A 13,631-nucleotide genomic window follows, 5' to 3' on the forward strand; every position below is an offset into this window, starting at 1 on the left:
GAGCTCAGGTATTTATTCCCATTGATAATTCAAAAAGTGCCATTTGTGTAGAGCAGTGGTCTCTGTTTCATGCTCTCCAAAGCAGCTTTAGCACAGCTTCTGGTTTTTCCCTGAAGCCCGAGCTCCGAGGTGCTCTGTCAGCAGCTGCAGCTCACCTGCAGCATTCCCAGAACACCTGATTCCACACATTCCCTCCACACCACCCTCCACAACTTTAGCACAAGGCCACGACCTCACTTGCCACAAGGCACTGAGGATGGAACTCTCTTTTCCCCTAAGTACCAGGAATGGTGAGAGAAAGTAAATCCCCCTCCTCAGCACTAATCTCCATGATTTAGATCCCTGGACAGGCTTTTCTTATACCCAAACCCATCCTCTACCTTAAATTTTTATTTCTTCTACAAATACTTCTTCCCATCTTGTAAGGCTCCTAATTTAGGATGCCATTAAGAAATTTTCACAGCAGAAAACATCATTAGATCCATGGATCTAAGCAGAGTAACTGCATTCAATAGAAGAAATTCCCCCAATTCTGTTTGGTTATTTCCCTATTCTCTTGCCTGAGCAATTGTCCCTTCTTGGAATTGCAAACATTTTGTGGGAGTTGAGTCAAAATTTTCTGTCACTCTCCTTAGGTCACAGTGCTACTAGTTAACTTCTGTTCAAACAGCTAAAGAGAAAGATAAAACCTAATTATACTAAAAATTAGAAAAACATACAAAGTGGAGCCACAAGCCAAGATAAGACAGTAACTTCAAAGATTCTGAAAAGAATACTCATTGTAATTTTTTAATTTCTTATGTTTTACTTATTCTCATAATCAACACTACTTAACTTAAGATCTTACTATTTATGCAAATCTTTAACTTTACCTGGCTGACAGAGAATCTCAAAAACAAAACACAGATTCACCATCACACATTCAAATACCTACACAAACACTTTAACAACAATTTAACATGCAACTGAGTTAACAGCTGCATTCTATTAACTGGCAATGCAAATATATGCCTTTTGTTTTTAAAATCTGCTAAGTGATTTAATAATAGCCAAGTTAGCATGTGAGAAGCTTCTGATTTAATTTGGGAGGCACGTTGGAGTTCTCCTTATTTGAAGAATAATGTAATATACACTAGATACACATTAATTCATACACACATAAACAGATTTCTAAATGTATATATAGAGCTCTCTAGAGCATTATTTATAATTGATAGAAAATGGTCAAAAATTCAAAAGTTGTCAGTGTTGCTGTATATTTTACCAAAGCTTTCTTCATTGTTATCATACATTTAAACAAGCAGGAATTCGTATTTGAAACTTTCATTGTTCTAGGGTTTTCTTTTATGGAAGGACTCCCTTCTGCAAAATGATTTTATACTTTATGGTGGTATTCTAATGATAAGTTTTTTGAGTGTGCAATTCCATTTTTCTTAACTATTAGGACATGAGAATGAAATTACTTTTGTTGGTTTTGCAACAATAGCTTAAAACATTAACTATTAGAATAAAATGAAAGAAAAAGAAACAGAAACAAAAACATATTCTAGCAATTCTTATGCCAAACTGCAGCTAGAAAACAAATTTGAATTCTGATCCTGCAAACTTTGTTACCTGTACTCAGTCTGAAACCACTTAGTAGTCCTTTCAGTTTCAGTGGGATTTTATGAAAACATAGATAAGCACTGCCAGGAATGGGACTTTAATCTGGTGCATCTTAATTCCTACAGAATGGACACGAAATGATCAGATTAAAAAAAAAAAAAAAAAAAAAAGAAAAGAAAAAAAAGAAAAAAAAAAAAGAAAAGAAAAAAAAAAGATGTCCCTATCATTCCTATATTTCTTCTTCCTTAACTTTCCATTTAATTGAGAGAATCTAAAGGTACTTCTGGAAATCAAAATATTCTGTAGCTATACCTGAAATAACTCTGAGCTGTGGGGTGCACCCCAGCACTGCCTCAGGCATCTCCAGCAGCTCCCCTGGATACAGCTGGGCTGCAGGAGCATTTATTGACAACAGCCTGACCTGACCAAGGCAGGGATGTCACAAACCCAGCCAGGAGAACCTTTTCCTTCTGAAATACCTGCCAGGATCTTGCCTTTAGCACAAGGCACTGGGATGTTTTCACACTGAAAAGCCCAAAATCAAAAAAAAAAGCTCAATTTGGAATCACCTCCTGATGCCATCCCCCTAAACTTGACTAAAACCTTACTCTCATGCAGCCCAGCACAGGTGTGGTGGTTAAAATGCCCACCCAGGTAAGATTTAGGGGCTAAACCAAAGTTTAAACCCCTCCACCCCAGCAGCAAAGGGGCCAGTGGGGGATGGCTCAGGGAACTGATGGGATTATGCAGCAGCAGCAGGTCTGCACAATCCATGCCTTTTGCAAACATTATTGAACAACCATAATTTAACAACAATAAATTCTGGCGACATTAGGGGATTCTAAGCCACCAAATTCCATCCATTTTAGTTGTTTACTGAAAAAGTGATGAATGTTCTGAGTTTGGGCTGGCAGGCAAGGGGATTAATTAATGTCTGAATAATAAACCAGGAGATTTCAGCTGTTCCATTTAGGTTTAAAAAAACAAAAACAAAAACAGTGAAGGCTTTAATTTCAGAAAATAAATATTAACAGAATTAAAATGTATCTGATTTAAGATAAATTTTTTTGATGTATATGATTCTTAAAATATGACAGGTTACAGTATGTCTAGAGCAGGGATAACATTCCATCACTAATAATAAATGATATATGACTTACAGGAAGATTGAAACATTAGTGAATAAACTTTTTAGTGTGTCTGACATGGCAAGAAAAGGAAAAAAGTTATGCATATGACAGACATAAACCCCTATAATGCAGCTGATATCACAGGTGAACACCCTGGGCTACAGTTTTGCACTAGCTGATGCAGTCCTGGCCATTCTGTCCTGCTTTATTTCTTAAATACTGAATAAACTGAAGTATGGATTTAAGGCAAAGTAATTTTGTAAAAAAATATTAAACGTTTGCAATACAATAATAAATCTCTTAATAAAATAAAATGTTAAAATAGATTGTTTTCAAAGGGTTGGTGTACTAAGGCTTTACTTAAAGAGGAAAACATCTGCACTTAATCTGGAACAATTATGTATTTTCTCAGCTAATTACTAAAGAGGATAGTTATTAGGTATCATTACCATCTTTCATTTCAATAAAGGAAAAAAATACCTGTACTAATACAAACCTGCCTAAAATATCTTTAACTATGGACTCATCTTATAAAATAAATGAAATAATTACCCTTGAAGAATAAGGACAGTGAAAATCAACATTCCCATATAACAGATGACAGTTTGGAGTAGTTAAAATTACCCCCTTTGAGAACATATGAGTCCAATGATTTTCTTACTGCTTAGAAAACTGACTGACAGCTCAGAAGATGTTTCCACTAACCTAAAATTTCAGACATTATTTTGTCACAGCAGTGCAGTTGTTTCCTTTTACTCATATATTTTAAACACAGCAAAAAATTCCACAGGTGAATTAAACTGCTTACCTTTGAGCCTCGCTCATTAAAAATAATTTCAACATCTAAGATTTTACCAAATTGCTGCAAAGAAACAGAAAAAGTTACATGAAAAAAAGTTCATTAATAACTTTAGCCCTTCTATCATATACAGTACAGATGTTTGTTTCAGGAAATGGTGCAATACTAAACAATATAAAACCAAATATTGTTAAACATATAAAAAAGACAACACTAAAAGGAGTCAGATCAAAATTATTTCTAAATTGTGGGCATTATAATGCTCATTATAATCACTCCACAGAGGAACCTGAAGCTCAGTGAAGCCCCTGACAGAGGAGAGTTAAATCATAATCACAGTGAAGTCCCAAATTTCTGCATTTTCCAGAACAGGTGAAGGAGTTTGGTTATTTCTTTACAGGAATGAGATTGAGCCAGGTGGGAGTTTTGCTGGACTGAGGATTTCTTTCAGCCTTGCTGAAATAGGTAACCATTATTTCCTAGGAAGTTTTGTCTTACTGGGGCATAATTTGAAAAACTATAATGGACACTCACTTTGGGGGGATTTTTTCTCAATTATAAAAATTGTATTTTTATAATAATACTAGAAGTAGCTGTAATTCCTATTGACTTTCAATAGCACTCAATTCCCTGGACATTGTCTGCACACACAAAAGCTGAACCCAGCTGCTTGTCCCAGAGGAAAGGCTCTGTTGGACCTGACTTAGGAAGGGAATGAATGTTAGAATACTCCTGTCAGGACACAATTTGTGAGGTGCCAATGTAATGAATTGGAGTGTTTTCTCTTATTTCATATGTCATTAATATGCCGTATTAATAATGCATTGGTAAGTGACACAATATCTTAAACAAAAATGGAGAAATTAGAGGCAGGCAAATGGAGAATAATCCAAGAGTCCCAGGAACTGCAGAAATGAGCCTATCCAGTCTTGTAAAATATAATAAACAATTACAGGCCAGAAAGGACAGCATTCCTTCTCCAGCTTATTAAAGAGTTTCAACTTCACCATGAAAAATCAACCATCACTTGGTGTACTTTGGTTTATTTCATGCTCATGCATTCACCCTTTAATTAATGTTTTAACTGCAACTTTAGCCTCGATGCAGACATGGACTTGATATTTAAAGAATTCTCCTCTGTTATATTCATGTCCATGTAAAAAGATCTTTTACTGTGTGTATAAGGTGGATGTGATGCAGATCTGCCATACTTCATATGAAATATTTCAACTCATCACATGCAGAAATTTCATTTTTCTGCTATTTCAGAAGCTAAATGTTTTCTGTTACCAAGTCATTCTGGAAGTCAGCTGGAAACTCCAGCCATTCTCCAGTGTCAGTCTTTTGAGACCTAAGACTTAGAAACATTAAAAGGAAATGTGTTTATTCATTTATAAATTGCTACAATACCTACAAAAAAAATCCTTTCATTTAATTTTTTTTAAATAAAACCTATTTTATGTGGTTTGTTTAGTTAAATAAATCAGCATATTTTTCTCTGGAGGATTAATTATTATGCCTTCTGCTATTCTGCTGATGAGCTGGGAGCTGTGTTCGGGGGAGGTAACTTGTACCAAGTCAGACCCAGCACAACAGTCACTCATTTCCCAGTACTACACCAGGATTCTGTTTCCAGGAACTGTTTCCTTCAGAGGAATAAATACTGAGAAACACCATCTCTTGACTCACATACAAACACATTGGGAGAACTTAAAAATCTGAGCTGAACATGAAAGATGGAATTACAGAGGAGTGAGGCACTTGGAGCTGCACTGAATAACCAGCTGTAATGCAGGAGAGAATTTGGGTTTAGTGAGGCAGAATAAGGACAGAGAGTCACATGAATACTTCAGAGTGCTGACTTGGGTTCTAATAGATGATCAAGTACTATTTCTAGATGGGGTTTGTGGCATTTCAAACTAAAGCTGGGAGTCCTTGGATCAGGGAGAAGAAAGCCAGTCTGAGCTCTGTTGTTTATAATCCTATTGCTGATGGCATGTCCAGGGCCTGTGTGAAACAGGGGATGTGCTTGAAGACACCTGTGGCCTGGGGGGAAGCACAGATTGAGAGACTTGCAGAAAAGTACTAACAAAAACCTTCAAAGCCTGCAGACCTACAAAACCTGTGGAGATGGGTGAGGATTCCTGTGTCTGAACTTTGTGCTGAAATTCAACCTGTGCCTTCTTTTCGTGTCCCTTACTCAGGTCAGGCACTGACTGTTTAATATCAGGCTCTCCAAAATCAGTAAATGCAGGCAGATAAACCTAGATGTGTACAGCAGCAATATGTATGCATTGAAACCACAACAGACAATTTTTTGTAAAAGCAGCACAAAGCACTCAAGTGCATCACATCCAGCAGAATCTGTATCATTTCTTTTCCTGGTTGTGACTGGCAAATCAGATATTTGATTACACACAGATTAAAGAGGAATCTTTCCTGAAAATAGCCTCAATCAGAGATACAGCTGCCAATAACACCTATTGCAGTGCAAATGTACAAAAAGCAGAAATAAATGATGAGCACTTACACCAAACATTTGTCTAAGATCTGGATCCCGGAATCTGAATGGTATATTTGAGACGTGGAGCCGTTTTGGCTGTGATTTGTTTTCTGTGTTTTCAGAAGATTGTGTCTGTTGCTGGCCATCAGTCTGTGCTGCATCATCTGTCTGCTAAAAGGGTAAAGCAAAATAAAGCACACTGTAAGTATTTCTGACATTTTTAATACAAGGGATATATATATATATATATATATATATATATATATATATATATGTATATGTGTGTATGTATATGTATGTATATACATATATATATATACAATTCTCAAAAAATCCCAAAAAGCAAAAAACCTAAAAAACAGTTAAATCTGCTGAAAAGTAGTGAGGAATAGCAGAAGTTTAAATACACAAAATCAAGTCCATTTCTGTCTCAACAGCATATATTCTTAGTGATTACATGTATTTGGAATAAACTGGAGAATAAGTAGGTTATCATTTGTAGATTTGCTTAGCTATTCTTAAATAATGAATGATTATATCTCCCTATAAGATGGTAAAAACTCCTTTAACCTCTTCTGTGTTTGCCAAGGTAAGGAACTGAATCTGCAGTCCAAATGCTGCCTGCTCACAGAGCAAGGCAGACACCTTCAAATCAGATTAGTGCTTTCATTCAGAGGCCACTGGGACCTGCAGAGCAGGCAGGTGACACATCTCATCCTCGTTGCTGTGTCTGAGCAGTGCTGATGGGCACTGGAGGGTCATTCTGTCCAGATAAATGGGGCCCATTACAGAAAAGGCCTTGAGTTGTGAGAGGGAACACAAGTTTAATCAGTGGTGAAGGTTGCCTGACAGAAGTGTGAGGCTCAGAAAAAAAAGTTTTGCAGATTTTCTTCCTTGCCAAAATGAGGTTGTGTCATGGTACTTCTTACAGGGACGCCGTTCCCTGGTTTTAAAATTCTGGTTTAAAATTGAAGGGCATTGCCATGTGTTATGATTTAACAAACAAATTATAAATCCTCAGTGAGATGAGGAAAAAACATAAAATGCCCCTCATCCAAAAAGTAAAATTAACCAATGCTGGCACATCAGTATGTTATAAAAACAACTCCTCTCTGTTCTTTAATTAATTAATTAATTACTAATTAATTAAAGCTTGTACAGCACACAAGGTTCTGCATGCTGTACTAAAACAGCACACTCATACTTGTTTGCATGGGCAGAGGGGTTTGGAACAATAGAAGGGGAAAGAAAATAGTTGGATGGAAAACTACAAAGAAGATCTGACATCCATCACTTTCTGCTCTCTTTCCTCTTCCTTCTGACCCTTTTGTTTTTCTAAGTATTCATCTTTCTCTTGTGTGCTAATGTGACATTCAGTTTGTCTTTCTGACTTTTTTCATTTAAAGATCAAAAAGAAGAAACTACCTATTTTCTGCTAGTATGAAATTTCTTTCAGGATACAACAGTTTAAGCAACACAAAAATGGTTAAATAAAATAAACCTTACCACACAGTTTTAGTACCAACAAGCCTGCTGAAGAGGAAGCAAAAGAACTCAAACAGAACACATCATTTACATCAGCAATAACTACACATAAATTGAATCCTAGCAAGTGAAATTCAACAATATCCTCCCTAGAGAATACAAATGTTCTCAAATTAAAGTACTAACATCTGTATTCCCCCCACTTCTGTGCTAAGAACACTTTATAAATAAAGGTCCTCATTTCTGCAGCAGCATCAGTCCATCAGCAGCAGCTCTGATATCTCATAGAAACACAAACTTTGTGCACTGGAGAAAGATTTACAAGTGATCCAAACAAATAATTGGATCAGATCAAGTGTAAATGTAAAACTGAGTCAGTGCCATCACATCTCTATCTGCTTCTCACTGAACTCACAGGTCCACAAAGTAAATAATTTATCTTTATGAATATTTAGAGATTTAAATAGAAAATATTGTATATAGCTGTCAAGAGACGAAAAATGTTCCATGCTAATCTATTGTTATCTAAAATCAACTCCAAAATTTAGATTTTGAGGTAACTGTTTCACCCAGAGACGCCACAGGGATTATTTTCTACCTTCAGGCATAAAAGGAGAGAAATATGAAAGAAATTTGGTATGTGAGAGCAGGTGGGGGATGACAGAATGGAATCTCTTGAAATACAACACTCCAGAAGAATCTGAGGTCAATTAGATTAATCTGAAGACAACTGAACAATTCTGAAGGTGCTGGTAATCTTCAGGAACAGAGAGTGCCCCAGGAAGAAATTACATAATCAGCATCCTGTATAAATGCAAATCAAAAAGAGAAATCTCTGTTCATTTTATTCACAGAAATGAAGAAGAGAAGGGCTGAACTGTGCACCACAAACATCCCAAAACACTGGGAGCAGCTGCCCTACTAAGCAGCTGAACAGATCATGGTCAACAAAAAGCAGTGAGGTTTCTGAAGGTGGTCTTAAAATGGAATTACAAATTATGGGTGAAGAGGATAAGTCCAGGTACTGTTAATTTCTGAGCCTTTTGTTGGTTTTACCACTTTTAAAAATATTTTTTTATTCTAAGAAGCTTCAAATTTACACTCTCAGCACAGAATGTCTCAGAGCCTGGAAACCAGAAATTTTAGCAAGTCACTGTCATCAACAATTCCTAACTGTCCATGACCCTCAAGAAATGGGGCAGAATTAACAGGGCTAAACCATGCAGAACATATCAAAATGCTTGGAAATGTAACAGGCTCTTTACAAAACATTTTCATCCAGAAATCCAAGGGTGTGCCTGGGAGATCTGGGCAAGGATAACCACAAATTGAAATTGGAATGTGAGGATTATGCAAAAATTTCCAAGTAGCACCAAGGAGGTAAAACACACAGGGGGCAGAGGACAGGCTGGATTTTGAAAAATCCCAGCCAAGCAACTTTCAGAGCTCTGTGGGCTCACAGAACCAGAATGTAATTTACCTCACACATACATAATGCATTTCAGGAGAATACCTTCACTGCCAGAGGACCTGAAGAGTGGTGTCTGATAGTCCTTTAAAAATTAATTGATGTTAGGATGTGGCATTATCCTTCCTCCATCCTGCAAAGTCTTGCATGCAATCAGGCTGCTTTCTGGCCCCTATTCCACCACATATTTGCAATTATAAAATATGCAAGATACTTAATATATGAGAGCCTTAAAACTTATAATGAAAGTTATAAATACAAAATGCAGAAATAAATGATCAAATTCTCACTCACAGCAAAACAAATTGAGGTGAGCTCCTTTTACTTCAGTGAGCTACTGAAGGCTTAAGTGTTAAAATAAATCAGAATTCAAACATTCTTACAGATAACCAAAACCCATATCAAAGAGGGAATTTCAGAAAAGGATTTATATATATATATCTATCTATCTATCTATATATATATATATATATATATATATATATATATATATATATATATATATATATCTATATATATATATATATATATATATCTATATATATATATATATATATATATATATATATATAAGATAATTTCAGTATAAACATTTGGTATCCTTTTAAACCAAATTCATCATCTGGGGAATTAACATCTATTGTTTTCTACAGAAATTATTTACATTTAGAAAAATATTTTTGTTTCCTTGACTCAGTTCTTGAAACAAAAAGCTTCTATTATTTAAAAGGCTTCACTCAAGTTCTTAAAGACTTCACACTGAAGTACAATTGTTGAAGTATTTTTTTCTGGTCTGCCTAGCTTTTTCCTGAGAATTTCAGAAAAAAAATTATACAAGTGAAGAAAACCACTAAACCAAATATTTGTTTGGATAAAATAAATTTGACATTTTTTTTATTTGGGAAAAATACATTAGCTCTGTGCCCCCACACACCTCTTCCTTTAGGGCCTTTTTAATCCAAATTTGCAGCAATTTTCACTCACAAATACAATCATGCAGCCTCAATGCAGCCCCATTTCCCAGCTGGCTGGACACTGGAGTGTCATCCCCAATTTCAGCACTTGTGGCAAAGGCACCACACCCAGCAGAACAATGGTGAGCCTGAGATCAGAGAGAGCCTTGTGCACATTGCTTGGGTAGAAAAACCCTGTTCCCTTCTCCTTCCTGGCTCTTGCAGATTTTGTGTGTCCCTCTCCATCCATCACTGCAATGGACAGCCAGCCCTGAAGTTTCCTACACCACAACTGCAAGTGTTCCACTCTCCCTCCATTCTTTTTCACTGGCGAATATCTTTAATTTCCTACAAAACAATGATGGTGTGCACAGAATCTTTCACCCTCAACTCCTTTTTCCAGCACAATGAAATGCAGTCACAGAAGAGCTGTTTGCACACCACTACAAGAGCTCTGTTACCAATCTCAGCTTTTAAAGGCTGAAGGGAACACAGATCTTGGGAATGCCTGAAATGGAACTAAACCTTTTACCTCTTTCTGGACAAAGTGAAAACAAGCAGCGTTGGAACATGAGAAATCATTCTGCTATAATCTGCAAACAAGAACAAATCTGTTGCATATCTTTTAAACCAACACCAAGTCTAGAGGAAGAACAGCCTAATTCTAGCAGGAATAACCTCTAAAATATTTACAAGGAGAAAAGAAAGAGGGAAAAAAAAAAAAAAGGAACAGATTATTTTTTTAAAATATGATCAATGGTAAATTAGGTGCTGAGCATCTCATGCATACACGCCAGCATAGGGTAAGGCTCTTCAAAATTTTAAATTTAGCAAAAAAGAAAGCACCCATTGAATTTTTTTAATAAATGCTCAAAACAGCACCTGTTTTTTCCTGCTGCACCAATCAAGTTATTTCTCAGAGAGAAAGAGCTTGTGAATGTCTTCTAGGCATTATTTGATTAAGTTGACAATATTATGTGAGCAATGGTTGGGTACCCACTGTGCTGTACTTTTGACCAAATTGATTTGTGTAATGAACACTTGCTCTGTCTCTTCTCCAGCCTGAACAGGGCTCTTGATTTAACCGGTGGTGCTGGAAGCCAAGTGAATTTACAGCCCCCACAGTCATTCTCTCTCAATCTGGAGAGAATAGCAGCAGCAGTACATGAGCAAGCATAATTCAATACATTGTGCTATAAGCACAGAAAATAATATCAGAGCTCTGCAATATACCTGTTTGATTTGATTTGTAAACCCGATAAAAAAAGCAATCGAGAAAAGTTCAGCAGAAAATATATATATACGTCCTGAGCAAAAATATAACCATGCCCAATGTGTACAAACTGAAAAAATCATGCATAGTAAATCATCTTCATCCTTCCCTCAGATAATATTGCACATTTTCCATTTTAAAAGGATCTAGATTCTGGAAAGTTACCTTTCCATTAAAAAGTGAGCAAAGAGAATAATTTAAAACCGAGTTTGGGACTTTCTGAAAATGCTGTTTCCCAGATACACCACTAAGAGAGAACTGACAAAGTGATGGGCTTGTAGCTTTCCTGCTTTCTTAAGTAGATCAACTGATTAATTAATCATACTTGTTTTGGTAAATTTGTATTCCCAGCTCTGCAATGTGCTTCCCAGAAGCATAACAACACAGAAAAAATGGAATTATAGACACAGATCCATCTGTTTGGGCTTAAGTGTTCACACAAAGATGTACACAGGAAAAAAAATTCTATTATTGTGCTATTTCACAGGGTATCACAGAAGTATCAGTGACTTTTCTTGTGTACTGCCTCTCTGTTATCCTTTTCTCTTGAGTAAGATCAATAGTAAGGTCTCATTGCTTTCAGAATATTAAAAGTTGAGATTAATTCTTCAAATTAGCTCTAAAAACAAAAATATTTCCAGAACCTCATACTGCACAGCATGTAGCTCATGCCATATCCATTTAAGAATCCTTTCCTGAAGAAAATGTGCACTGTTCCTTTTTCTGATCAAATGCAAAAAGCACACAGATGTGGGGCTTGCTGCTAGGCAGAAAGAAATAAATATAATAATATAATCATGCCTGCATTTGTTAATTTGGAACAAGATGATCCTTAAGGTCACTTCAACACTAACCCTTCCATGATTATGTTGCTAAGTTTCTGGTGCAGCTGAGTATCTCACACTCCAGACATGCTTGGTTTCAGAGACACTGTGACTGAAACCCTGCAGGGCAAGCCCTGACCCCCTTGTTTTTAATGGCAAAATTCCCTTTTATTTCACCTGGGTCACAACTTCACCCTGACGTTAAACCCACTTGACAAAGCAATTTCAGCATTACCATTAACTTCACTCCTATTTCCCAGATTACAGAAGGTACAATGATCCTGGTTTCATATCCAATATGTTCATATTTTACTACCCAAAGCACCAAATGCAAAATGACCAAAGCAACCACTGGGACAGCCCTGGATGAAGCAGGGGAGCCAATCCCTTCCCCTAGGCTGTGCTGTCCCCTCTCAGTGGGGAGTGTCCCCTCTCACCCTGGCCACTGGCCAGCCTGTTGATGCCCAACAGCCATTCTCCCTCCCATTTCTGGGCAAAAGTGTGTTAGATGTTCATAAGGGAGGGCACACAAACTCCTCCTTCTGGGATATTTCCACCCAGAGTTCCTTGAGCAGTCAGATGAATACAATTCACTCCCAGGATGACAGTGTAAGGTGACTGCCTCTGACTGGGGCATTTGTTTTAGATATACTGCCACACACAAGCACACCCTGCTAGAATCCCTTAATCCAATTTACTGACAAATGAAAAAGAACCTGAATAATTTTGTGCTTTGCTTCAGCAGTTTCTGACATTCCACTATTGAACATGCTCTGGGGTTTCAGCAGACTGGGTATTGTTCAGGGCTGAAGGCTTGCAAGCAGTAGTGATTATTTCTCTCATTTCTAGATGGATGCATTCTGGATGCTGATACCACAGGCTACAAGAAAGCACTGCTATTATTGTGATAGCTTATGCATGGAGAGCTAGCAGCCTAAATAAGAGATCATTAATTCTGAGGACAGATAGGAGCAATAAGATAGGTTTCTTAAGCCTCTGGTACTGCAGGACAACCAAAGAGTAATTAATAACTTGGCTACATTAATTATTTCCCCAATTAATCTTCCTTAACAATATGGAATATAGCCCTTATATAGTGCTTTACATTGCCTTTGCTGGTTCATCATTTTACTTCTACAATATTCAGCAGGGTCTCAGGGAATAGCATATCAATCATGTCTGCAGGAGAATGACCAAAAGCCTTACATTTTTCTTACTTTGTGAACATGTCTCAAAACTTGGGCCAAATTTGCTGGCATAAAGAGCAGGCAGGTATTATTTTTTAAATAATATTTGTAAAATGTTTTAAAAGAGTTGTCTGTAACCAAGCAGTTGCCAAGTTCAGTTAAGGACATCCAGCTGACGTCAGTATATCAGTAACATGGAATGGGAGAAGGAATGATAAAAGGTTGCTTTAATGAATTATTTATTGCTTGCATCGATTCAATAAATATTTCTGACCACCTACTGATCCCATCCACAACATCACAACAGCAATTAACAAAACCTTTCCCTAATTAGCTGCATCCTGGCTCCATTAGCCAAGAAGGAAATGCATGCACATATTTAGAAGTTCATGCTACATATAAAA

At 36.8% G+C, this 13,631-nt stretch overlaps 1 protein-coding gene across 28 annotated transcripts in view; it reads right to left on the minus strand.

The window, feature by feature from the left end:
• RBFOX1 (RNA binding fox-1 homolog 1) overlaps nucleotides 1-13,631 on the minus strand; it is a 1,071,989-nt gene that overhangs the window by 83,093 nt on the left and 975,265 nt on the right. For all 28 annotated transcript variants that reach the window (XM_056503454.1, XM_056503462.1, XM_056503455.1 and 25 more), the window contains 2 exons: nucleotides 6,065-6,208; nucleotides 3,544-3,597 (listed from right to left, as the gene is read on the minus strand). In XM_056503454.1, coding sequence (XP_056359429.1) covers nucleotides 3,544-3,597; nucleotides 6,065-6,208 — 198 coding nt within the window. The remainder of the gene's footprint in view (nucleotides 1-3,543; nucleotides 3,598-6,064; nucleotides 6,209-13,631) is intronic.

The sequence above is a fragment of the Oenanthe melanoleuca genome, chromosome 14 (genome assembly GCF_029582105.1).
Source record: "Oenanthe melanoleuca isolate GR-GAL-2019-014 chromosome 14, OMel1.0, whole genome shotgun sequence".
Classification (NCBI taxonomy): domain Eukaryota; kingdom Metazoa; phylum Chordata; class Aves; order Passeriformes; family Muscicapidae; genus Oenanthe; species Oenanthe melanoleuca.